General features: G+C 48.3%; 1 protein-coding gene across 2 annotated transcripts in view; it reads left to right on the top strand.

Moving 5' to 3' along the window:
- The window catches only part of PSD2 (pleckstrin and Sec7 domain containing 2), an 87,437-nt gene extending 62,001 nt beyond the window's left edge, over positions 1-25,436 (top strand). Inside the window, exons 9-14 of one of the 2 annotated variants that reach the window (XM_039485215.1) lie at positions 3,657-3,871; positions 5,323-5,393; positions 16,070-16,227; positions 18,354-18,498; positions 21,066-21,209; positions 23,752-25,436. In XM_039485215.1, the coding sequence (XP_039341149.1) occupies positions 3,657-3,871; positions 5,323-5,393; positions 16,070-16,227; positions 18,354-18,498; positions 21,066-21,209; positions 23,752-23,958 (940 nt within the window). In that variant the 3' untranslated portion in view covers positions 23,959-25,436. The remainder of the gene's footprint in view (positions 1-3,656; positions 3,872-5,322; positions 5,394-16,069; positions 16,228-18,353; positions 18,499-21,065; positions 21,210-23,751) is intronic. The other variant, XM_039485216.1, reaches the window with a different exon arrangement.
- Positions 25,437-27,600: the final 2,164 nt, after the last annotated feature.

A 27,600-nucleotide genomic window follows, 5' to 3' on the forward strand; every position in this document is an offset into this window, starting at 1 on the left:
AGCGGGGAGGGCTACAGGTGGCAGGGGTGGGGACGGGCCCCCACTTGTGCTGGCCCAGGGGCCTCACAAACCCCTAATTCGCCTTTGGTGGTGGTGGTGTTTATGATGCACCCATCTATGTATCAGGAACTGGACTGAGACCCACTAAGTCATTTCACAAAGGGGCCATCAGATGGTCACTACAAGGTGGAGCCAGATGCGTACAAGTGACTTGTGGCTGAGAGGTTCCATTTCCCAGCGCCAGTTGCAGGTGCCTTGCAGTCGCCTGGCTACACTGGAGAATGTTTCGTCTGGTTTTATATTTTCCTGAAAAGCAATGGGGTGATGAGTAGAGCTGGGTGAATAATGGATTTTTCAGTTCATTAGCAATTTCAAAAATTTGGATGTGGGGAAATCATTTTGCCTCAGACGGAAAATATTTATTTTTTTTAAAAATGGTGCATTGAAAAGTCATGGGGGAAAATTGAGTGAAACAAGACATTTTGTTTGGATTTTGACCATTTTTTAATATTTCTGAATTTTTCAAAAATAAAATTCAAGGAAATGTTGACACAAAAGTCATTTCAAACCAGAAAAAAAAGTTTTTCCTAAATGAACAATTTGTAGAAACCAAGATGAATTCACAAAATGTTGTAATTCTGTCGAATCTTAGTCTTTTTCCCCAAAAAAAGTTTAATGAGAAAAATTTTGCCCTGCTCTGCTGATGAGACTGTTCAAAGTGCATAAGGAAATACTTCTCCACACAACGCACAGTCAACCTGTGGAACTCATTGCCAGGGGATGTTGGGATGCCCAAAAGTATATCTGGAATTTAAAATTAATTAGATAAATTCATGGCTATTAGCCAAGATGGTCAGGGAGGCAATCCCATGCTTGGGTCTTCCTAAACCTCTGTCTGCCAGGCCTAAACCTGGAACCGAATGGCAGGGGATGTATCACTTCATAATTGCCCTATTCTATTCACTCCTCTGAAGCATCCGGCATGGGCCACTGTTGGAAGACAGGACACTGGGCTAGATGGACCTTTGGTCTGACCCAGTATGCTGTTCTTATGTAGCTGGGCCTATCCCAGAAAGTATTCAATGATTATCCCAATGGTAATTATGCTCTGAACTCCATTAGGTGCTTTTGAAAATCCCTTCCTAAATAAACGAGAGAGAGAGAAATCCCACCAGGCCAAAGCAACCTGATCAATGTCATTGCAGGCAATGGTCAGCAAAGAAGCCAGAGTATTGTTGTAAATCAGCCACTAGAGGGAGCCCTCTAGCTCCACTAAGGCTGCTCTAATGCACTGGCATCTGGCAGAAAATTTATATAAGAGAGTTCAGAGAAAGTGCAGCTAGTTCAGCTGAAAACAGGGAAGCGATTATCGTGTTATTGCAGAACGCTGGATTACCATGCGCACAGCCTTTCCTGCACGCTGTGAGTAGGGAGAACAGAGCCCCCAGGCAGCAGCCTTCCAAAGGCTGGGGCAGTTCAGTTCCCACCTGATTTAGTTGGTACTTCATAGATCTCTTCCTCCCATGCCTTCACCCCCCAGTTCCATGAACGCTTTTCCTTCGTCTCTCTGTATCAGCCTGAGACCCTGGAGGAAGGGGAGGCAGATGCTGCCTGACTGCAGGGCTTCTTGCTTTATTGCAGACAAGCTGATTGCAACATGAGAGACCTCTAGCTTCGTTAGCACTAACACAAGTCCTGCCTGGAGCAGGGATCGCCAGGTACCATCACACAGCCACAGTGCTGAGCACAGACACTCACATGGGCGACGTAGACCCCCTGCACCAGGATACCTGCTGCGTCCTCAGAGATACCGACAAGTCAGATACCACACCAGATCACTCCCCACCACTCCGGGCACCTGACCTCCTCTGCCCAGGCCCTTAGCTAGCCCCCTCTCCAAGAGTATTAGTGCAATACACACCATCACATCCAAGTAGATCCACCCAGCCCCTAGAAGGGGAGACATGAGGTCCATGTGAGAAATGTAGTGGGCACAAATGCCATGCCCCCACCCTGACCCCAAGCCCCAGTGCCCCCATGACACCCCTTGGTGCAATGACAATGAGGCATTGGCCATTCGCTAGAGGAGCCCAGACTTCTGGCCCTTAGCAGGCCAGCCAGTGGAGGAGGCAGATACTTCACTCGATGATCACCTGTTCTGTTCATGCCCTCTGAAACACCTGGCACTGGCTACTGTTGGAAGGTAGGACACTGGGCTAGATGGACCTTTGCTCTGACCCAGTGCGGTCATTCTTAGGTTCTGATGTTCTTATACATTGATGCCCTGGTGACATCACTGCTAGCTGAAGTCTCTTTTTGCCCATTTTTGCATAGCTTACATCTGAACTCTGATATGGCCCCAAGCTAATTTGTAGTGGTCCCAGTGGTGCCATTTAGGCACTGGCTGTTCTGGGGTGGTCCCAGAGCCTGGGCTCCAGCCCAAGCCCAAACAGCTACACCACAATTTTATAGCTCCATAGCACAAGCCCCGAGTCAGCTGACCCAGTCCAGCTGTAGGTCTTTAATTGCAGTGTAGACCCTGCAATCACTTCCCTGGTTAGTCAAGATTTTTCCCATGCCTCCCTGCGTGGAGAGCTTTTCCCAGTCCCTGCTTCCATCAAGGTCTGTCCCAGGGCCTCCTGCCTGGAGAGCTTTCCTTCCTCTGAGTGTCCTGTTCGGCTCCCGCAGCCCTTTCCCCTGCTGGGCTCCATCACCATGTGAGCTTGGCTTTCATTCCTCTTGCTCCAGTCGCCTTCTGCTCTCCGGTGGGCCCCATTCCATAATCAGGTGGGCCTAGCCCCATGTTCTCCAGCCCACTCTACACCAGCCTGGACCTCTGTCTAGTCTAGTACCCAGATGCTTCCACAGAAGGTGTAAGAACCCCACAGTAGCTGATTTGGGGTAATTTGCCTCCCATATTAGATCTCACCCAGGTCTCTAATAGCAGGCCTAAGCCCTGAAGCATAAGGCTGAATCTCCCTTCCACATATGCTTTGTTAGCATTAAGCATGATGTCTCTGGGGATGTTTGATACCCACATGAATGGCCAGTTTCCTGTTTGACTAAGGGTATGTCTACACTACCCGCCGGATCGGCGGGTAGTGATCAATCTATCAGGGATCAATGTATCGCGTCTCATCTAGACGCGATACATTGATTCCCGAACGCACTCCCCGTCGACTCCGGAACTCCACCAGGCGAGAGGCGGAAGCGGAGTCGACGGGGGAGCAGAGGCTGTCAATCCCGCGCTGCAAGGACGTGAAATAAGTCAATCTAAGTCAATCTAAGATACATCGACTTCAGCTACGCTATTCTCGTAGCTGAATTTGCATATCTTAGATCGATCCCCCATCCCCCCCAATGTAGACCAGGCCTAAGTAATTTCACAAAGCTGCAATGAGAACAATCACGGGCTGTCAAATGATTCTCGCTGTTATGTCCTGTTCAATGCCGTTCAAGTCAACAGGGCTGCAGCAGTGCTCACGAGAGGAGAATTGGACCCCACATATTACAATAAGTGGCACACCATGATTTTCAATATATAACAACCTGGTTCACTATTCTACCGCTACTGTAATGAGTGACTTGCTTGAACCAAGGCCTGGTCCCTCCAGTGGGTAAAACATAGTGTCAAAGACTAATGTTCTTCGTTCAAGGTTTTCTCTGGGTTTCTTTCCAAGTGATGAGGATGAGCTGAGAAAATCGCTGTCGGAACTCGTGGACGACAAACTAGGAGCCAGTGCAAAGAAAGTGACGCGGATCGTAGACGGCAGCAATCCTTTCCTGGACATTCCCCAGGCCCTGAATGCAATTACCTATAAGCACGGCGTCCTCACCCGGAAAACCCATGCTGATACAGATGGGAAGAGAAGTATGTGTTAGAAAAGAAGCGCAGCACGTAGCATGACATGCCAGTAAGGGACACCTAGAGCAGAGAGGACAGTACCAGGACATGCAGTAAGAGTTGGGTCTAGAGTCAGGACCAGAGCTGGGTGAATGCCACAAACAAGTATGCGGAGAGATAAACCTAATTGGTTTGCATGGCTGGTAGCCGGGACCCCATATACTGACTTCTGGGTGTCCCAGGGCAGAGGGCCAAGTCAAGGCCAATGCACCACTTCAGTCCTATTTTGAGGATTTCAATGGCGCACAGGGCTGTGCTGTGGTATATTTCCCCTGGTGCAAGGGGGTGAACTCTGCCATCCAGCCCAGAACTTTCCCCACCTCATTTCAGTGCTTTTCACTCCCCTTTTCTGATTTTGCGTTTTCTTTGGCGTGGTAAAATGGCAAACAAAGGGAGATGTGATGGTTGTCCCTACATGGGCCAGGGGCTCTCCCCTGGCAGCCCCACATTCAGGGAAGGCCACAGTTACAGCCCCTGCACTCTCCTGTCTCCCTGGGATACTAACCAGCCTGGGGATGGGGCACGCAGACCTGGCTGGTCACAGAATGGTGCAAATGCTCTGCGTGCTCAGGGGTATAGCAATGAACACATGTCCCCACATCCTGGGGCTCGCAGCGGGGCTGTGTATCTCCATCCCACCCCACGCTTGGCCCCATGATTAGAGCCCCAACCACTCCTCTAAAAGATCACTGCCACCAGCTGCTCCCAGGCATCAGGAACGGCCCAGCTTTGCAACTGGCCTGATCCTTATACTGGGCTTAACCCAAACTCTGGATCCCAGCACCCTGAGCTATAGGGAAGGTCCAGACCCAGATCCGTTCTCGAGCATGAGCCCAGCCGAAACCCCAGACCCCACGAGCCCCTGAACCTGGAGAGAGTCTGGATGCAGGGTCTCAGCTGTGTGGTGTTGGCCCATCTGCATTCTGCCATCGCACTGTACATGCTTGAGCTCCATTAGCAACTAGATGCGAAGTAACACTGCAGTGAAATGGGAGCGCAGGAGAGATACGGGGAAATGTGTTTGGAATCTGTTGGTTAATTACTGGCAATTAGTAAAACCACTGAGGATTATTTCTGTTAATGGAGATGGATGGCCCAGTCGCTGAGACCCATTAAAACCCCAGGAATACCTAAGGTTATGGCCCAAGGTCTCCCCTCTCTGAGCAGCCCTGTACTAATCACCAGGGCACATTTGTCATCCTCACCCATCATCGCAGAGCCCCCCTCCCTTCTTAGCCTGCCCAGGCTGGACGGGCCCCTCTGTAGTGCCAGGCATTGCCATGGAGCTACTCTGTCCAGGCCCCCCACTCCGACCCTACGGAACATGTGGTGTGGCAGCTTCCCTTTGGTGTTACCAGTGAGGAAGAGGAAGCTGTAGTTAACAGGCACATGTAACAAGCTGCTTTTCTTCATTTTAGCCCCGAGAGGAAGAAGAGGATGGAAGAAATTTTATGCTGTGCTTAAAGGGACCATTCTTTATTTGCAGAAGGTAAAAATGGCCAACTCTGACCCATGCTGATATTTATTCTTTCAAGCTGTGCGAAATTCTTTCATGCTGTTTCTAGACTCCTAGAAAATGATACAAATATTGGAGAAGGAGGCAGCGATTCTGAGCCCGGGCTCATGATGCAGGTGCCAACTTCCAGAGTGTTTTGTGCATAGGAGCAGGAAGCGCCCGTAAGGAGATCTGGAGGGAATTAACAGTATGTAATCAAATGACCCGGGGTGGAGGACTTGATCGTCTTCCATATCCTCAGGGGAATGCTGGAGTGAAGGCTTCCCAGCCTTAGAAGATGTCAATACAAGGAGAAATGTTCTGAGGTTAAAGAAGGAGAAATGAGGCTAGGCCTTGGGGGGATGGTCCTCACAAGGGAGGTGGATGAAGTTCTTTCACTGCGGATATTCCCAGCTGGGTCAGAAAGGATATTAGTGGGGCCTGATGCAGCGAATAGCCCTTCATAGCTGAGGTCGGTGGAGGGTCAGGGTGGTCTTTTCCTGCCCTGTCCTTATCTATAGTCGGTCCCTGATTCAGTGAGGTATTCACACGGGCCTAACTGCACATACAAATAGTCCTGTTGACCTCAATGGGAAACTCACGTGCTTAAAGTGAGGCACAGGCTTCAGTGCTTCACTGAGTTGGGTCCTCAGTAGGGATCATTGCTGGAGTGTCTCTGCCTCTTTCCTGCCAGACTATACACGTGTATGTATTTCCTAAGGGGGCCAGCACACAACTCTGCTCGCTGTGTCTTCCCATGGATGAGGTAAAGCACCAAGCCCAGCTCAAGAGAACAGCTGCAGAATCCCACTCCTGATGCCCTTTGGTATTGTCACCGGTGGCATCCTCCTGTCTGCCTCTAGGGTACTTCCTGTTGGTAGGCGACCACGTGTGTCGCATTAACATCTCCAACACAACAGAAGTATAACAAATAGTGAATTATATAAGAGGGGCACGAGGGCCCCTCGGGGCAGTACCAAGTTGTGACTCAGCCCCATGCTCACACCCTGACGATCTCTGTGTGGTGCTGGTGGTGATCCTGGAGTGTGTGTGCCGGGGCTGTCAGAGATCTGGCAGGGGCTGATGGTAATTGATTGGTGCCTGTTGCTCTCAGCCATTTTGGATTTTTACATCCATGCTGCCATCAGCTTAGCAGAGTCCAGCTAGGGCAGTGCTTGGGGACGGAGATTGTGGCATCTGCAAGAAGAGGTGATGTTAGCTACTTCCTTCTGAGTGAGTACTGAGCCAGTCCCCAACGTGGGATTAAGGGAAAGGTCACCATGCTGGGGAAGATGCTCTCTTTTGGTAAGGATGGAAAAGCTGAGGTCAGGGCCACTTGTAGTCATCCATGATCCCATGGCAGTTCATAGGCGATATTAACCCCAAAGTCCTGGGCAGACACCAAGAGGGATAAATGGAATCTGCCTATATACGATTCTCTGCTGCAGTTTCGGTTTGCTCTGGCATTCTTATTCACATTCAGTCTAAATGGTTGCAGATTGTTGCTGTGTGCTGTTAAGTAGCTGCCACATTTCACCCCAGAGGTAGCTGCATTTCACAGAGTGCAAAGTGATCTCCATGGATAGTTTATAAATCAGTTATATTTGTAAAGAGCATTTGGTGGTTTTTTGAGATGCAACATATTATTAAGAGCAGCAGCCCCACAGTTACCTGACCCTGCACCACCGTGCTGCTGTACTTGAACAATCTATGCTTATTAATACCATGAAGGTATTGCCTAGTGGTTAAAGCAACGGAACTGGGAGTCAGGAGATTCTCAGTTCTTCTACAGATGCCCAGTATGACCTTGAGGCAAGTCACTGAACTGTCACATTAGGTATTTCTAGAAGATTTGGGATCTCTTGATGCCCAGTTCTGTGCTTTACCCACTAGGCAATGTTGCCAAGGTATTAATAAGTATACATTGCAGCAAGATGGCTGTAGATAACAATGGGGTAGGATCTGTTTGGCTACAAAGCCCTGGGAAATGGCAGTGAAGAGGATGTTACCAGCCTCCAGACCATGATGACAGATTCTGCCCTCAGCAACACCAGACTAGCTGTCAGCAGAGGCAGTGGGGAGCTGTGTATGCACAGTCAGGGATACAATTGGACCTTTAGGGCCGCATCTAGCCAAGCTACACTCAGTGCAGGACCAAGCAATGGAGATGGCAACAGGTTTAGAGCATTCTCCACTCTCCCCTGATCTGGGGACGTAAGTTAGAACAGCCTCAGGGTAGCTCTAACTTAGACCAGCTGCAATGGAAACCAAAGGGCCTTTCCACTGGTCCTGGATCACTGGAGTGTCAGGTGCTCCTGCCATGCCCTATCATACCACCAGCACTGGAGGGGAGCCAAAAAGAGGTGGGACAAAGCCAATGTAGCTGACTCTACATCATCGGGGAATTTCCTTATACAGTGACAAGCCCCAGCTGCTCTCTCCACTCTTGCAGCACAAAGGGGCTGGGCCAGGGAGCAGGGATCTGGTCCTGCGTATGAGGTACTAAGAGCGGAGAGTCCCATTGGACCCTGGTGTGCAGTTAGTACAGTAATGAGAGAGAGAGAGAGAGAGAGAGAGAGAGAGAGACCGACCCTCCCTTGTTGTTTTCAGAGTTGCTGTCACCATGCTGATCACAGTTAGGAGAAAGCCAAGGTTGGGGGGGGGGGGTAATCTCTTTTATTGGACCAGCTTCTGTGGATAGAAGAGACATGCTTTCAAGCTACCCAGACCTGAAGAACTATGTGTTGCTCAAAAGCTTGCCTCTTTCACCACCACCAGAACTTGGTCCAACCGAAGAGATTACATCCCTCACCTTGTCATAGATAGATAGATAGATAGATAGATAGATAGATAGATAGAAGCAATACACCTAATGGTGCAGTGATGGCACATGTTGTTGACTCCCTCTTGTTAGCTGCTGGATTGGCACGTCTGAGCATAGTTTGGAGAAGCAATTTCTGGATCCCTTAGTGGGTCTTGAGGAACAAGCAGAGAGTTCCTGAGCTCTAATCCCTGCCGTGCTGCTGACTCACTGTATGGCCTTTGGCAAGTAATTTCACCACTGTAAAATGAGGATAATAAGCCATAATTACCTCACTCACAGTGGTGTTGAGAGGATTAATGGCTGTGTGTGAAGAGCTAAGTGTTATTATGTAGGACTGCTTTGAAGAGCTGCTTGTTTGGGGATCATCCAGAGGGCCTGATCCTGCAGCCCTTCCTCCTGAGAGTGGATCTGGTGATCTGGCCTAGGCAGGAGACGGGGCACTCCCTCGGTAACTGACCAATGCCTGTACAGGTGGGCAGTCAGGTTACAGAGGCGCTCCCTCGCGCTAATACGGTACTGAGCATGTTTAAAAGGGCAAGTTTTCAAACTCCTTGTAAAAGGGTGAGAGCAGGCTGGAGGGATCAGCAAGCTGGGCATTACTTCAGGAAACCTAGCCCAGGAGGCACAAATCCTGTTCCCAGCGTGGGAGAGCCAGGGCAGAGAGGAGCTGCTGGGTATGTCTACACAGCGAAAACAGATCCACGGCAGTGAGTCTCAGCTCCTTGGACAACTGACTCGGGCTTGTGTGGAGAGATGAGAGAGTCCAGGCTCTGAGACCCGGGCGAAGCGGGAGGCTCAGCCCAAGCCCAAATGTCTATAGTGCTATTTTTAGCCCCGCAGTGTGACCCCAAAGTTGACCTGGACTCTGAGACTCACTTTCGCGGGAGGGGGGTTGCTGTGTAGACGTACTCTCAGAGCCTTAGCCAGTGGGAAGCCTATCCACACCCCATAAGCAGATTGGATCATGAGAAGCCCTTGTCCCTTTTCTCTCTGAGCTACATCTCCATAATACCACCACCTGATTCTGGCCGCACACTGGAGTTATTCCTGACTTTCATCACTGTGTGAGAGAGCAAAATCAGGCTCAACAGGCCTGATTCTCTCCTCCTATCCAGCTCCTCAGAGGGAGCAAAGGGGCCAAAAAGCTGGCAGGATCTTCCAAATTAGGGATTCCCATGTGGGAGTCCCAGCAGATGTGGAGTTGCTGTAGGGAGTGTACCAGGACAAAGGGGAATGGCTGGCTGACTCCCTGATGGTCCCAGACTCCCAGCACCATCCTCAGCTATGCCCAGCAGAAACTGGTACAGCGGAGAATGTGAGCCAATGAGTTGTTGTAGCTGTGTTGTTCCCAGGATATTAGAGGGACAGAGTGAGATAATAGCTTTTACTGGATCAACTTCTGTTGGTGAGAGAGAGACAAGTTTTTGAGCTTACGCAGACCTGAAGAAGAATTCTGGGTAAGCCTGAATCTTTCACCAAGAGAATTTGGTCCAATTACAGGTATTACCTCACACACCATGTCTTTCTAAAGCATTTTAATAGATTCTGAATAGAATAGGGAAAGGGAAAGTGGATGAGATAAACTACAAGATACCCTGAAGTTCATTCCCACAAAAGAAAGGCCCATAAAATATTTAGGATAAAATGAAATAAACTCCTCATCATTCAAGCATTTGGGGACATTTCAAACTTGAAAGTGACCCCATTCTAACAGAAAAGGTTGCTGAAGTTCAGAGATATTCTCACCAACACTTGGCCTGTTTTTCATTGAGGAAAAAGCCAGTTTCCAAATAAAAATTAGATCATTTCGGAAGTGAAAAATACGGGTATTTCAGCTTGTTTTCAGTGTAAGATTTGCTGTATGGCTGGAAATTGTAACTAAAGCACAACTGCAAAAAGGGAGGTAAGAAATTGCAAGAAAAAGGTGCTACCACAGCTACAACAACGCTGATGATGATGCACCAACCAATACGAATGTTTGCGTGAAACTCCTACAAATGCTGCAAAGAATAGTTCGATCTGAATATCAATCAGTTTTCACTGCAATTTAAATAAAAACACTGATTGAAAACATTTTGATTGCTACTAAGTTTTTGTACTTACAGGCCTTGGTTCAGCAAAGCAATTAAGCACGTGCTTAACCTTAAATCCAAGTTCAAAATGTGATTAAGGGCCTGACTTCATTGACGTCAATGAGAGTCTTTCCATTGATTTCAGTGGGCTTTGGATCAGTGCTTACGTGCTTTGTTGAACTGGGATGGGATTGCATTTGTGTTTAAGGTCAAACAGAAGTGTAAGGGTTTGGTGAATCAGAATTATTGTGTGGTCCAACTCTAGACAGTGTCTGTGTGAATGTGGCATCTTACAAACCTTGTCCAATTTATGCTGAGTCAGATTTGCTCTCCATAAATAAACCTGTATTGCACATTACTCCTCTTCATTGTATAGAGCCAGCAGAGCTATGGGAGACAGAGCTGCATTCTAGTCTCCCTTAGCCAGTCCTACAAAGACATGTGTATATTTAGGGTTACATGGAGACCCTATGACTTCAGTGGGACTCCATTATTATCAATGTTTATGATTGTTGTGATAGTATCTATAGACTCCAGTCAGGGATCAGGGCCCTGTTGTGCTAGCTGCTTTACACATGTGTAACAAAGAATGGCCCCAGAGAGCTAATACATGCAAGTAACTTGGGAGGATCTGGCCCTAACTTTCAAATGCAGAACCTACCATCAATGATGATGCACAAGCCAGAAATGACCTAACTTGACACTCAGACCTCAGGGCCTGCAGTCAGAAAAACTATCTTTTGACTAGTGAAGTAAGCACCTCTGATGCTGAAATCAGTGAGGGACAATAAATGTGGAAGCCAATGACATTCGTGCTACGGTCCCTTTTCAGAACAGAGTCGCACTTTCGTTTTAAGATTATCCCTTTGACGCTCCGTCCCCTCCTTCCCCCGCCCACACACACACACACACACACTATATTTCATTGTCACTTGTCTCTGCCGGGACTGGAAGCAGAGGTGTCAGTATACTACCAAAGAAGTTATTCTTGCCATATTTCCAGCCCTACTGGAAATCTCACTAGAGATCCTGCTCTTGTGAGATCCCCAGCCCAGTTTTACAGACCCAAAAGGTTTGAACACTTGGGTAGCTCCTGGGACCTTTTGAAGTTCATGGAAATGTATATATAATACATTGGCCTCGTGTGTGGTGATGTCTCACTCTGGTTGTCTGCCTGGCAGACTGAGCAGTTGGGTCCACTTTGCATTGTGAGAGGTGGAATCTTCCTGGCAGCCTTGCTCTTCAGAGACAATGGAGGCCCAAACGACAACTCCACTCAAGCAATGCACTAGAGAAATGCAGTTTAATTTTTGTAACTGATTTCTGTTCTATGCAGGTTCTTACACCATGCTTATCTCCAGAGTACCTGAAAGTTGTAGTATCTAATTTGAAAGGAAGCATTTCTGGTTAAATTAATTTAAAAATATTCCAATTCAGGTCAAACTGACCCTCAACAAAATATTTCATTTAGATTTTCCTGACACAAAATTGAAATTTTTCAGCAAAATTTCCCATGGAATTCCGCAAAATTTTCCACAAAAAACTTTCAATTTTGGAGACACCGCATTTTCCATTGGAAAATCATAGTGACAGAAAGTTCCTGATCCGCTGTACCCCTTCCTATAACAAAATACACTGCACTTCTGAGCAAACCTGTGCTTTTTTAGCTTAGACCATAGACAGTGGCCTTTTTGGTGCTGTGGGTCCTGGATTCAATTCCTGTTGTCAACCATAGCTTTGTATGTATGTGTCCATAGTTTGTTACATGAGATTTCAGCATCCCCAGGGTGGAAAAACTGCCATCATTTTAGACCAACCCCATGATGTGCTGTGATGTTAGAATTCCTTAGGAAAATCAAAATGCCACAAACTAAGTCACCACTGTAGGGAAAAGCCCCTCAGAACTGCATCCCATTCAGCAGTATGCAGCCAGGTGCCCCCCGCCTTCCGCCCCAAGGTGATGCAATACTGAGATTTTCTTTGCGGTTCACCTTTAAGGAGTCAGACACCTCAAGGTAGGAATTCGCTGCCAGACTTTTCTTGGCATGGTTCCTTTTAGCATCTTATCACACGAGGCCTGGTGGTGGTGTATGTGCTCATACACGTAGCAGCATTTCAAACCAGATATTTTTGCGCTGACTGCTTCAGAAAAGCAGCTTTCAGGCACTTTTACAGTCAGAAACACAGCTCTGTATTAATGGACCCTGCTTACTCAACATCTGGCATCTGCTCACTGTCTGGCTCTGCTGCTACTTCCCAGGCACAAAGATGCTGGTACTTCTGTTAGCCCTGCAAAGCCAGTGCAGGTATAGGAGAGCAGCTGGGTTCTGAACACAGAACGGCAATGATGTCAGCGGCAGAGAGAACACAAAATGATTTCAGCATCCTGTGTTAAATAGGTAGCACTGGGAGCTAGGGAAAAATATATTTTGGCCTCTAACGTGATGTGCTGTGAGAGTCACCTTGAGACACTAGAGATGGGGCCTCTGGATCACTTGCCAGGACCATATAGATTATATCTCACCTAATCAATTCCCTGCTATCGCAGGGAGTCTCACACATCGGTGCACCTTGGTCCCTCCTGTTCTCTGCCTGTGGTGCACAATAGTTTAGTCTCCTGAGGGCGGTGATACTGTGCCCTCAATCTGATTGTTAGCTCGTTCTGGGGGTGGTGTTTAGAGCCCTGTGACCTACAGGAGGTCAGACTAGCTGATCTGGGGGTCCCTTCTGGAACCCACCAGTGGAGCCTTGGCAGCCCCTTTTCCAGCTGAGGCCCTGAGCCTGGCCATGCATACATCTGCCCCCAACTCTCAGCACAGGAGCAGTGCCCCTGACATCAGGGGCACTTAATGGTAAGCACGTGTGGAAAGCGTTTTCAGGCTCAGTGCCCAAAGCCCAGTTTTTAATAATGCCTTTACTGAGCTATGTCCATTTACAGCAACTGTGTGATGGAAAAACCAGCAGGTGCTAGTGCTTTTACTCAAAGGCGTTGTTATGGGAGGAGGAGAGAGGCTATGCAGGCACCTAAAGTAGAGGGCATATGGCCCACCAAGCCAGCTGTATGCACACCATCCCCTCCTTCGGTAACTAACCTAAGTGCTTCACTAGACTTCCCGAGTGTATAGGCCTGGCTCCTCAAAGGCACATAGCTCTTGCTGAAATCAATGGGAGTGCTTCTTGTGTGGCATCTCCATTACTAGCAGGTCACAACCATGGCAGCCCATTCTGTGCAATCCTCTGCTCATTTCCTTGTGGATGAATGGTCCTCTTGATCCGCTCAGGATACCACATTGTTCATCCAGGATCTTCTTTTTCTGCCCCCTGTTCTTCTGCCACCAGTACCCCTTCAACACACACTGCCCACTGAACCCCTTAAAACGCACCCCGCGCACTGAACTTTTCTTTTCACAAGATCTCTGACAAGCATTTGCTGAGTTCCAGTCATCTCCAATACTTTTCCCTTGGTGACACGGTCTATCCACAGTCTATAACACCACAACTGGATGGATTGTAGTTTCATTATTATCAATTGTTTGAATGTCCATGTTTCACAGCCGTAGTTTAACACGGACCAAAAACAAGTTTTTAAGTGTCGGAAATTACCCGTCAGCTTTATGTCCCTACGCAGCAGATGTTTATTCTTCAGAAATCAATGGAAGACAGGCATCTAAATGCTTTTGAGGATCTGGGCCTTTGTTCCTTTACATTGCCTTTTGCCCGTCTGTTTCCTGTTCGCTCCTAGGGTAAGTCTACACTGTAATTAAAAACCCGCAGCTGGCCCATGCCAGCTGACTCAGGCTTGGGCTGTGGGACTGTTTAATTGCAGTTTAGATGTGGGTTCAGGCTGGAGCCTGGGCTCTAGGACCCTGCAAGATGGAAGTATCCCAAATTTGGGGCTGCAGCCCGAGCCTGAACATCTACACTGCAATTAAACAGCCCCTTAGCCCGAGACAGTGAGCCCAAGTCAGCTGGCACAGGCCAGCTGCGGGTGTCTAACTGCAGTGTAGACATCCCCTTAGCTTCCCTGTAACCACACCCGGTGTGTGATTCCATGAGCACTCACAAGCTAAGTGGATTTGATCTGTACTTAGATAGAAGACCTGTAAAGAGCACATCAGACTGTAGGTCAGTGAGCCCCAAACTGTGGGGCATGCCCCCCAGGGGGAACGAAGGAACGTTCCGGGGGAGGCACATGGCAGAGCCCAGGCCAGCCCTAGGGGGTAGGGAGGGAGCACCCCACCACCCACCCCCACTCTGCCACTCAGCCCTGCTCCAGCCCCAGCTGCAGCTCCACTCCGCCCTCAGCCCACCTCTGGCCCCAGCCACAGCGCCGCTCCACCACCATCCCATCTCTGGCCTCAACCGCTGCGCCGCTCCACCCCCTGCTCCACCTCCAGCCCAGCTCTGCTCTCCTTCCCTCTCCACCCCGAGTCCAGCTCCACCTCTAGCCCCAGTTCCTCCCCAGCTGTGCAGTAATGGGGGCGCATGGACAGATTCCATTGCTGGTAAGGGGGAGGGGTGACAGAGAAGTTTGGGCACCACTGCTGTGGGTGCTGCTGACTCATTAGATGGCTCCTTTTTTTCTTATTCAGTGTCCCAGCAAAGTGCTGGAGACTCGGTGCTGCTGGAGGTGTCATCTCTTGTCGAGTCATAAAACCGAGATCTCTTTTCTCTGTCATCCAAGATCTCCTGGCTGTTCTCATAAGAACAGTGGGGTTACCACACTCCGGCCGGGGTAACTGCATTCTTCCTCCTGAACACTCCCTGCAGTTTCGGTTGGATACCGTTTACTTCCTCACTTCCTGTCCTAAACAGCTGTGCAGTGTTGCCTTGGAGAGCTGTGGTCTAAAGGGGCTGCACTGTGAGTGGGACTTAATGCATCAAAGGGTGAAATTCATCCCTGTGCAGGGGGCAAGCAGCACCGCATAAGGTCCATATAAGCCTTATTTTGAGGACTGAAGGGGAATTTAAATGCACAGGGGTTAATCTCTCATCTTTGTAAGGCACTGTGTGATCTGAGGACAAAAGTGGCAACAGCAATGCGGATTTATTAATTATTTATTATGATTATTTTCATTAGTTTTGAAATCACCTGCATTTGGGAAAACTCTCTGAGCCCCACGTGAGTGCAATGACCTTCTTGCAATTTGCCAGGGCTCCTGTATAGGATTACACAGGAACATGCCAAGTAAAGTGGCAGGAACATCTCAGGGCTAATATTTAGAGAGACACAGAGGGTAGGGTAAGCAATTCAAACCTTACCTCCTGTCAGCTTTCTTGGGTTGTGTTTGAACTTAGTGCAGGGACTCTCAATGCACATCTGAATGGAGACATCCCTTTAGCTCCAAATGGTTATTACTGCGCTTCCTCCTACTGCGAGGGAAAGCATAAGCCATTGGGCCAGATCGTCTCTGTTGATGTAAATCAGTGGAGCTCCAGAAGCCCCTGGGCTGAAGCCAATTTACAGCAGCTGAAAATCAGTTCCGTTCACTTTCAAGGGGCTTTACGCATGTGAATAAAGATTTCAGGACGTAACTCCGTATTGTCCATTCTCTGGTAGGCTGTGGATATGTGGCACCTGACATTTTCCTGGTGAATGTAATGATGGAAGAAGGTGACAGAATGTCATTAATTATCACCCCAGCACTTACTGGGGAGCCTTTTCCTCGTCTTGGTACTCTGTCATTATGGCACAGGATAGAGAAAAGGGCAGGTTTGTTAAGGAAACCCACAGATGCCGGCATTGTCATCCTATGAATGCTCCTTTGTGACAGGATGAATATAAACCCGACAAAGATCTCTCTGAAGTGGATCTGAAAAACGCCATCCGAGTTCACCATGCCTTAGCCACCAAAGCCTCTGACTACAGCAAAAAATCCAACGTGCTCAAGCTGAAGACAGCCGACTGGAGAGTTTTTCTCTTCCAAGCTCCGTGAGTACCGTAGAGCGGCCCAGGTGACTCCCATTTGGCTGATTTTATTCCTCATGTGAACAATACCAAGCTGGGGCTCAAGGCTGGTTTCTGGGCACCAGCAGTTTTTGGAGGTGTAATAAGGGATCAAATTGGATAGTCGTGTTTTAAATCACCTTCCACAGGGGCAAATGACGGTGCAAAGTAGTGGACAATCCTTGATGTGTAGGAGTCAGGTCCTGAGCTCCTTACTCAGCTGTTCCTCAGCCCTGACTTAAGGACCATTCCACTGACTTCAGATGGAGTTTTGCCACCTAAGGACTGAGCAGAAGCAGAGTAAGGAGCTCAGGAAGGATCTAGACCTGCAGTTGTAGGACGTGAGTCCCCCACTCCAGTCATTGGGCTTGTGAGTTCCCAGATCTGGTAAGGCCTGTGCTGAGCCCCCAGTCACATGCAGGGCTATTGACTAGGCCCCAACTTCTTGTCAGTCCATTATTCTGGTATTGTTTCCATTTGTGTAGGGGGGCCATTTTCTCCAGCCTCCACACTTGCTGATTCCTTTCAGGACTGAAAGGTAAAGTGCCACAATGCTGTATGCCTGATTCTGGGCTCACTTACCTGGTTCTACACTGGGATAACTCCACTGATTTCCATGGCATTATTCTGATTTACACTGCTACAAGGGGGATCAGAATCAAGGCCTGGAAGAATCAGGCAGTTTACAGTGTATTTCCAGTCAGAACAGAAGCCAGAGGTTCCGACCCATCGCACAGACTCAGGAGCCTGGTTCCAATCTCTGTTAAACTAGTGCCGATCATGCATAACTCCCATTGCAGTTACAGCAGCATAAAACCAGTACCAGTGAGATCAGAATCAGGCCTTGGGGAACTGCAGCATTGGGATAAGGGTCTGGGATGTGGCGCACTTCTCTGCCCCTCTTGTGCTTCACTCCCGGCTACCATGGACTGCACAGTCGCCAGGATGCATGCCCACCTGGCAGGAGGCAGGGTCCACAGCAGAGCTCATTGTTAGGTATGCACTTTTGGATGGCTTGGTAGGACATTCCATGCTTAAGGCCCAATTTAGGTACAAATGTGTCTTGCTTCCATGACCTCACTTGAAGAAAAATGGAATGTATTTCTCACTGGACTGGCCCAGCCGAGGGTGATCAGGTAAGCCAGAGCTCACACTCTCAGCTGTGCTTATTTGTTTCTAACTCTTCAGTAGATGCTCAACTCCTGTGGCGATTTTGACTCTCCTAGGCTCTATGTGACTAAAGCCTGTGGCAACTGCTAATAGGAAAATGGAGTCTGTCACCTCTAGGCCATCTGTCCTGATCTAGCCCAGGTTGGTAGCGATCACCAGGGCTGAGACCAACAGATCTTCTTGTCTGCTAGGTCTGAGTGAGTCCCTAGTGAACAGGACTCCACAGCATCAAAATCCCCACCACAAATCCACAATGATCCACGCCTTTGTTGGCTGTCTCATCAGAAAAGCCAGGAACTGAATGGACCATAGACTCAATTCCCCTCTCAGCCCAGGAGACAGGCTGTGCAGAACCAAGGCAGAGCCCATAGATGGGAAGCTGGCATTGCTGCATGGCCTGGGGATAAAACCAAATGGTGTAGGTCAATTTGTGTGGACAAAGTGGAGGCAGAGAGCTGGAGTCTTAGTGGCTTTCACTGGGACAATTTACAGGGGGAAAAGGAAATGTAACTGACAATCCTGTAGATAATAAGCAGGGGCGGCTCCAGGCACCAGCACGCCAAGCGCGTGCTTGGGGCAGCAAGCCATGGGGGGGGCGCTCTGCCAGTAGCCGCAAAGGCGGCAGGCAGGCTGCCTTCAGCGGCTTGCCTGCGGAGGGTCTGCTGGGCCCGCGGCTTCAGCGGACCTCCTGCAGGCAAGCCACTGAAGGCATCCTGCCTGCCGTGCTTGGGGCGGCAAAATGCCTAGAGCCATCCCTGATAATAAGGAACCAGTTCCAATTCCCTGGTAACTTGCTCGGTTCCAATCCTGACAAATCCAAGGTGCGCAGAAAGCCAGGGCTTCAAAGCAAGGCTGCATGAGAATGGGCTGCCTTAGAACCAACCCTAATGCATGCAGGGCTGAGCGCAGTGACAGAAACAAACTCTCTCTCCCCATCACAGAAGCAAAGAAGAAATGCTCTCCTGGATACTGAGAATAAACCTAGTGGCTGCCATTTTCTCTGCCCCTGCCTTCCCGGCTGCCATATGCTCCATGAAGAAATTCTGCCGTCCCCTCTTGCCATCCTCAATGACTAAGCTGTGCCAGGTAATACATGTGCGAGGGGGAGGGGCTGGAAAGCAGGTCAGTGCTGAGCATGAGATTTTGGGAGCTGCCGGGTATTCTTTTCAATGTGGCCAGGATAGATCTGCTGCTTGTTTCAGGTTCATTCCCAGCCTTCATGCGATTAACAGATAAACGCTATCCTGTGAGTCACACCCACCTATCTGCAAGGCTGAGATTGACGGCCAGTCACTCACCATGGCAAATCACAGGGTCTGATCCTGGCTCCTAATGTGTGCACCTGTATGCCACTGCTGGATCAACCTGCATACACTGAAAGGTGTCTGCCTAAGTCTATAGAGGCTGGAAGGGCAGTGGACATGGTTAGAGTGGGCACAGTCTCGTGAAAACCTGGGTATGCCTATGTGCTCAGCCAGTCATGCATTGCACACTTCATTCCACCCCAGAGCAGGAATAAGATACCCAGAGGGCATGTGTTCTGGTAGCAGAGTATCCTGTTGTTACTAAATGGTCACCCATTAACCCACTGGCGCACATGGCCACATTCAAGGAGAACACTCAGCCTGCCAGCTGGTTCTTCTGGCCCCCAAATCCTTCCTTCTTCTCAGAGAGTGTGTCTCCCATTGCTCGGTGCGTTTCCCAATTTCTCACCACTTCCAGGGGCAAAGGGCACAACCCTATTCCTATTGACCTCCATGGCAAAACTCCCGTGGATTTCAGTGGAGCCAGATAGGGCCCTCCATGCCTAGTAATTGGTTACTTTTTTTGTAAAGTGCAGTCAGGAGTGGTTATCTGGTTACTTTTCAGGCAGCATTCTTGGCTGTCCTGTGATTGGCAATCCGTGCAGCAAGCAGAAGTCATCTCTGCCTCTTGTGGGAATGGCATCTGGAAGAAAGACCCATTTAATCTTCAAGTCAGTAGCTTATAGAGCCAACGTCAGAATACATTATTATTACCAGCACTTAAAGGTGCCTGCTGAGAACTAGTTTAGTAATCAGATGCCATATTTTGTTCTCAGGTGGAGCCAGTCATCACTGATACAGCAGGGCTTTCCCATCTGTGATGTCTAGGATCCATTTCGGAGTCATTCTTGTTGCCCTTATTCAGGGCGCTCACCTGCAATAGAAGAGACCCAGCTTCAAGTCCCTCAGCTGTCTGATCTGGAGCAGGGACCTGAAGCACGTCCCAGCTGGCTCCCTTACCATTGGGCTACGGTGCTAGTCTCTGCTGTCCTAATGAATATTTATTAGCTATTCAAAGTGGAACAGGTCCCAGAGGAGAGACAGCAAGAGATGGGGCTGACTCTAGCCAGTGGCTAGAACATAGGAGATGCAGGTTCAGGTCCCTGCTTGGGATCAGACAGAATAGGCCCTTCAAAGTGGGTTGCCCAGCTCCCTGAGGAGTGTCAGAACCAGCTGACCATTCTGGGGCCTCTTTCATGTCTTTACATGAAAAATTCCAAAAGGCCTCAGTTTGGTTCTCGTGCAGAACAAAACCAAAATGCCAAAGTTCTCCATTCCTTTGTGAACCTGAACTGGTGTCCCAGCCAGCCCTAGCCGAGAGTGACACAGACGCTTTTAGCAGCCTGGTCCTGTCTGCAGCCACCACTCCCCCTCCATTGCCATCATCCGCCTTTCTGCTCTGTGAAACCATCCCTGGGGTTCCTGGGCCTTTGCTCCTGGCACGGTGCCAATCAGAGTAACTAAACTCTCGCAGATTTTACCAGTGATCTTCCTCCCTGAACTGAATCCAGCACATTACTGCTGCCTGCATCCTGTTCAGCGCTGCAAGCGCTGGCCCACAAAGGAGCTGGGGCGGCTCCGAGCTCCCATCTCATCGGGGATTAGAGCCCCAGGGAGAAAGTGGAGCAGTTGATCTGGGTAAACTGGTGCAGTGGTCTGGCAATGCCAGGAGGCAGCGCTGCTGGAAAATGCTCAGCTACTCCCGGGGCAGGTATCTGCTCTCTGAAATGGGCTTTTATAAGAGGCAGATATCATGTAGCTGGCGCTGCTCTACAGAGAATACCAAGCACACTGTAGCATTGTACAGGGCTCTCCAGTGAGCAGCGAATACAACGCAAACACACCTCAGCAGCAAGGAGAGAGAGCAATAACTTGGCTCTCTACAGGAGTGAGCTCCGTGGAGGGGGATACCACCTTTAGCCAATGGGATACCATGTCACAAGGGCAGATATCCTGCAGGTCAGAGGGGGATGCCTAGATCTGCTGACAGAGCAAGACACTGAGGCAGCTCCTTGATGGATGCTGGGAGCCTAAATCCCATTGAGGAGCTGGAGCTCAGTTCAGGAAATGCAGTCAGTTAAATGACATGGCCCAGTTCATGTTTGCATTACAGAGGTACCGTAATGATTGATGGGTTTTGATCCTCCTCAGGGGCCCATATTTTGGCTGCTACTTCTCAGGTGAGTTTGGGAATTGAATGGATTCATTTGGCTCCAGCACAGAGCACAAGCCCAGCTCCAGCTGGATGTTGCACGTCCTTGAAAAGAAGAATCCCACATTTGCAATCTGGCATTGCCCTTGTTTTTGCACATTAGTACATCTGAACAGTTGACTGGCTTCTCTCCACAGGAGGAACAGCTGAGGTCCCATGAAAATAAGATGAGGCAGATTGCAGACGAATTAACAGAGCATAAATTACATCCTGTAGAGAAAAGCCTCAAATCAAAAGAGGCTGAAGAATATAGGCTGAAAGAGCATTACCTAATATTCGAGGTGAGGGAGCTTTCATCTTTCTTGTGATAAATGAGTCCTTGGACAAATCTGATGGGAGTTGATAAGCCTGGAATAGCTACTGTGTGTGCGTGTGTGTGTGTCTGTGTGCATGTGCATGTCTGTGTGGTATGGGTGTGCATGTGTGTCTGTGTGGGGGGGGTCTGTGGGTGTGTGTCTGTGCATGAGTGTGTTTGTGTCTGTGTGTGTCTGTGCACACGTGTATCTGTGTGCACGAGTGTCTCTGTGTGTGGGTCTGTGTGCGTGTGTGTCTATGCATGTGTGTGTGTCTGTATGTGCGCGTGTCCGTGTCTGTGTGTGCATGTGTGTGTGTGTGTATGTGTATGCACGCACAGTGAGGCCTGTGGAGGTGGGCAGGGCAGTATGTACTGATGGCAATGTTCTTTTTTGTGCACTGAAATTTAAATAAAATGATTTTCTGTATTAATTTCCAAAACCGACAACAAAGAGAGAAATCAAATCCCAGCCTACTGTCCTGGCACCTGAACTGTCCCTCTGTCCTGCAGAAAGGAGATGGTCAGACCCTCTGTCTGGACCAGAGTGGCGGCTAAGGTTGGCTTTAAGAGACCTGTACACTCCCCCAGTCCTGGGTCTAACTGGTCTCACTTACAGTAACTGCCAGCAGTTCCAGGGGACCAGTCAACAATTGGGTATTGGAAAACCATGGTCAGACCCCACTCCCCCAGCCAGACACCCTGCATCTGACAGGAGTGGCATAAGACCTGCTACCAGGATTCCAGGCTACCTACAAATTCTGCAACCTTGGAAGAGCCCACAGAGGGCCAGAGCTTCCAGCTTTGCTTGGTGTGACCCAAGGTTACCCAGGAAGCCAGTGTCAGAACCAGGACGAGAACCCAGATCCCTGAGCCCTGTGTACAATCTACTAGACCCACACTCACAAAGAGAATGTCGGTTGGCTGAATGGAAAAGGACACACTTCCTTGTTGGCAAAAAATGGCTTAAACCAGTGGCTCTCAGCCTCAAAAGCAGACTTAAAAATACAAAAGTGTCACAGCTCACTATTACTGAAACATTGCTGGCTTTCTCATTTTACCATGTAATTATAAAATAAATCCATTGAAATATAAATATCGTACTTACATTTCAGCGTATAGTATATAGAGCAGTATAAACAAGTCAGTGTCTGCATCTGAAGAAGTGGGGGTTTTTACCCACGAAAGCTTACAAAATCTGTTAGTCTTTAAGGTGCCACCAGACTCCTCATTGTTTTTGTGGATACAGACTAGCACAGCTACCCCTCTGATAATTGTCTGTATGAAATTTTAGTTTGTACTGACTTCACTAGTGCTTTTTTATGTAGCTTGTTGTAAAATGAGACAAATACACCTCTACCTCGATATAACACAACCCGATATAACATGAATTCAGCTATAACGCGGTAAAGCAATGCTCGGGGGGGTAGGGCTGCGCACTCTGGTGGATCAAAGCAAGTTCGATATAACGCGGTTTCACCTATAACGCGGTAGGATTTTTTGGCTCCCGAGGGCAGTGTTATATCGAGGAGGTGTATCTAGATGAGTTGATGTACCCCCTAGAAGACCTATTCATATCCCATGGCTGTGAACCACTGACTTACACCTCTCACCTATGCTGATGCATTCTGAAATGCAGGGTTCTCTAAGAAAAAAGTACCTGGGCACATGTCCAGTAGGAAAACCCTGATGGATGGAGCCACGTGGGGCAGTAGCTAAAGATGCCCAAAGGGGGCTTGGAGTAGAAAATACTGAGCACTTGAGAGTGACATTAGGGTGAAGAATGGTCCATCTTCAGCTGAACTTCACCCCTATGCAGAGAGCCAGTGCTATGTATCAGTTAATTCATCAAACAAGGGAATGTCACCCTGGGAGCATGGTGCTCCACTCTGGGCAACTCGCAGAGGTTATGAGGGTCAGCAAAGGCAGTGAAGATGGTCCAAGGTGCAGCAGGACTTACACGTTAGGAGGGGCCGCAAAAACTGACCTAATCTAGCCTTGAAATTAAATATGAAGCGCAAAAGGAAAATGGAGCAGTCCCTTCTTTTTATACTAATATGAGAGTAAGCCACTATTTAAGGGTAATCATGAACCAGTTAATGGCACACGGCTAAATCTAAAATCATATTAGAACTAATAATTCCTCCTACAGATTGTAGTTACTGTCACAAGAAGTCAGAGAGTCAAACACTGTTATGGTTACTGGATAATTTTTCACCAGTATTGGTGTATTTACCAATGGGTAGGTGAAGGCTTATCGCACATTGGGCATAGAATAAACATATTGCTATTAGCAACGATCCCACTCTTTGCTTTGATTCCCGCTATGCTTATTTACCACAAGGTTGAGTCAGTCCATGTCTGACTGAACCCTGCCTGAAAGCAGAAGGGTTCGCCCGGTGCATTGTTGTATACAGGTGATAGATGATTGCCCCAACTCGTTCTTGGATACCTTCAGCGTTCTCAGCACATCTTTGCCCCACTCCTTCCCTGTTACCCAGCTGTTTGTCCTGTTCTGTTTCCCTCTGCAGAAGAACCGCTATGAGACATACATTAACCTGCTGTGCGTGAAGATAAAAGTCGGGACGGATGATCTGGAGAAAATTGAAGCCAGCCTTTTCATGGTGGAAGCCGATGATATCTCCTTGCGGAAGACACATTCAAGCCCTTCCCTGAGCCAAGGACACTTGTCTGTACACAGCAAGGTGGAAAAGGACGTTACAGAGCAGAACACTTAACAGGTAACGCTAGTGCGGGCGAAACCAATCAGTGAGGCTTAGTACTTCATGACTAGATCGATGAGCACAATTATAACTAGGAAACCATATGAACAAAACCGGTAGACGTACAAGACGTGGATTCTGATCCAGCGAAAGAAATCAAAGAAGCTTTACACTTTCCTAATTTTTCCCCAGTGCCCTGACATTTCAGTGTCATTGACTCTCTACTTTCTCTTCACATCTGGACCCTCTTCAGTACTTCATTTACTACTGCTCCCTGTGTGCATACAATAAAGGGACACATTCTTTGTACAAGGGCTGGGCTGCTCATTCTCCAGCAGCTCTCCTCTGCGTTTCCAGACTCCTGCAGTTTCTGGCAATATGGAGACATGACCAGTTCTTGGAGTCCTAGAATCTGTTCCTTTTTAACAACCAGCAGCAGGTCTGCAGCACCAGCAGCACTTACAACGAAACAGCAGGAAGCAACACAACATCGAGGAGCAAAATTCTCCATATTGCAATAATACAGGTTTGGCGGGATATTTACTGAGAATCAAAAAGTGTTATTACCATGTGCGTGCAAAAAGTGATCTGTGCATGGCAATAGTGGTATCCCGGGCACTATTGCTTGGTTTTTATACATATAAATATATATAAATAAATATATATAAGGAAACTTTTAAATGGTTTTGAAACTGGATGTCAAGATCCAACACTGCGAAGGCAAGATGGCTGGGAAGCATCGTCAGGAAGGTGATTAGAAAATACAGGGGGCTTCATAGCGTAGCAGAATGTTTTTTAAAAGGCAGTCGCCTCTGTTTCTTTTTTGTTTTGCAATGAAGTTCCATATGGTTTTGCTGTGACACATTGCTCTACTGTTGCCGCTTATTAAACTAAATAGCTGAACCACTGCTTCTTTTGTGTCCATAACTTCGGCCGCTTTGGATGGAGGCCCCATCTGAGCAGCAGTCCTGCAGATACAAGCTTCGCTACGTGACTGGGGCAGGTGGGAAACCCAACTCCTGTCCATCTGTATTGTACTTAACTCCATTTTGCTGAGCATACTATACGCTTTCAACGGGATATTGTGTTTTTGTTTCATTCTGTTGTCTGTAGTCCAATTATTTGCTGTTGTAATAGAAATGATTCCACTGCATTTCAAAGGCCCATGGCACTTTATTTATTTATTTTCATTTCGTTTTCTAGGCATGTTCACAGTAACCAAGTTCTGGTTTTAAAGGATCTTGTAGCTGCTAATTACAGTAATTTACAGTTTATATTTTTGCAGCTTTTTTTAAGGAAAAAAAGAGATTTGTTTGGACTCTGGTCAACTTTTGAGAGTTTATAGACTATTGGGTTTCCATAATGTTTCTTACCACTTTAAAAGCCTCTGCCCAATTTTACCTTTTCTTTTACCTCACCTCTTCTTTTGATCTGTTTGTTCCTTTGTACAGCTTGATAGTTTTTTTGAAAGGATGCACTAAGAATCATGTCAAATAAAGAAATAACAATAAAGCTGAATCTGTTGAGAAAGAGAATTGGTCTGAAGTAACGTTCTCACTGAGGCTCATTCTGTGTAATGATTTCCAGTGCGTTCCCTGGTACCTTGAATTTAGACATAATTACATGGTCACACGCAGATTTTCTGCCTAGGTGTTTCCTCCTGGGTGAACAATGGGATCTCTAGCCTATCTCCTGAACAAGATGTTTCAGCAGTGCTAGGCGTGTGGGGAGGAAGGGTGTCCATTTAATATGATCAAACTATGCTTTAGTCACTTAGCAAGTCCCAGTTCCCTCTGCATACATGTAGCTATGTCTAGGGGTCAGAGAGACATGAACAGCTGCATTTTCAGTGGATTCAGAACTGGCCGCATGTTTGATGGGAGCTCTGTGGCTCCAGCCCATGCCGCTCCCTGTGGGAATCAAGTGGCTGCATTATTATTAATTATTGGTGCCTAGAGACCCTAACCAAGATCAGGGCCATGAGTGGCCCGAGCTATTTAGCCAGCGAGGGTGGAAAATGTTGTGGGGGAGGAGGGATAGCTCAGTGGTTTGCACATTTGCCTGCTAAACCCAGGATTGTGAGTTCTAATCCTGGAGGAGGCCACTTAGGGATCTGGGGCAAAAATTGGTCCTGCTAGTGAAGGCAGGGGGCTGGACTCAATGACCTTTCAACATCCCTTCCAGTTCTAGGAGATTGGTATATCTCCTATTATTATTATGTTTTCAGCACCCTCCAAAAGCCAAACCAATCAGTGAAGCAAAACCAGAGTGGAGGGGGAAAACCCCCAAACGCTGGAAGAAGGCACCCAAGGTGCCTGCCCTGCTCACCCTGCCCTAGAACTGGCTGTTTTAGGGTTGCTGTGTGCTAGCTACCATACAATCACATAGAGAGAGACAGCCCTTGCACTGAAAAGCCTGTGTCTAAAAAGACAGGACAGTTTCAGGATGTGTCCTCATCCTCATTTTACAGATAGAGGCACAGAGAGATTGCCTGACCTGTTCAGTGTCACAGGAAATCTGTGGGGATCCAGGAACTGAAGCCAGATCTTCTGAGTCCCAGTGAAATGCCTCTCAAGAGGCATCTCCCAGCAGGAGGCATTTGGCTGCATCCCATGAGTGGCCTAGTAAGTGTCACACATGGTAACTAAATTGCATGCATTTCCAGGGAGTCGTGTGCCATAGCTAAATTCCGTGCATTGGCCAGTCAGAGGCTTGTGCAAAAGCCCTTGCAACAGTGAAGATACAGGGGGTGATGGGTCCATACAATCTGCTCAGCTGCCCTTACCTTTTTGTGGGGGAAGCAATGGGTGAAGTTTTGCTGATGAAACCAAAAGCCATGACAGAATAAAACAGCCCTGCAGGCTGCCTGCAGTGGCCTGGAATCTCACCGCTTTTAAAGTGCTCTCAGCACCGGTCAGGAGCCCAGAGGTGCTCTAGCTGGTGATGGACAAACATACTCCACCTCATTTCAGCTCCATCCTTGTCCCAGTGACCTATAAGGAAGGAGCCGTCACAAGGCAAATGTTGCTGTCTAACTAGCTGAGGGCCCCCACATCTGGCTCAGGTGTCCGCTCATCCTACAAGATGTAGCAAAGTTTATAAGAACTGGGAAGGGAGCTCAGCTGGGTAGGAAGAAGCTGATGGCTTAATGCATCCTCAGCCTGGGAGTGATGACAGGTGTGAACAGGTTTCTCGGGGAGGGGGGGGTGATAATCACCCTGTCTTACCCTTCCATTGGAACAAAGTGTTTCTAGCCCCTATGCTTGTGGCGATAACCCTGAAAGCATGAACTAAGCAGAGACTCATGCAGCACTGCCTGCCTGGCTGCAGACAGCCTGAAACAACAGCTCAGGAGTCCTCATCATGCGGGCTGTGGTTCCCAGTGGGGTGACAAGCAGGTGTCAGGGAGTCATGACTGCCCCACTGCAATTATGTCTCCCTCTAGTGACTGGCCCCAGGGAGGAATAAAATCTGCTTGTTTCTGATACCCACCAGAGTTAATCCTTTAGTTGGAGCACTTGAGGCTGGTGCTGCAGGTCCTGGGTTCATGCCCCACTGGAGATTTTATATATACTCACACACATATGCACACAGCCATGGTTTAGTTTCTAGCTCGCCTGGAGGTGGCCCCAGGTGATACTTGGAGATGTTACTGCC

The sequence above is a fragment of the Mauremys reevesii genome, linkage group 8 (genome assembly GCF_016161935.1).
Source record: "Mauremys reevesii isolate NIE-2019 linkage group 8, ASM1616193v1, whole genome shotgun sequence".
In the NCBI taxonomy this organism is placed as follows: Eukaryota; Metazoa; Chordata; order Testudines; family Geoemydidae; genus Mauremys; species Mauremys reevesii.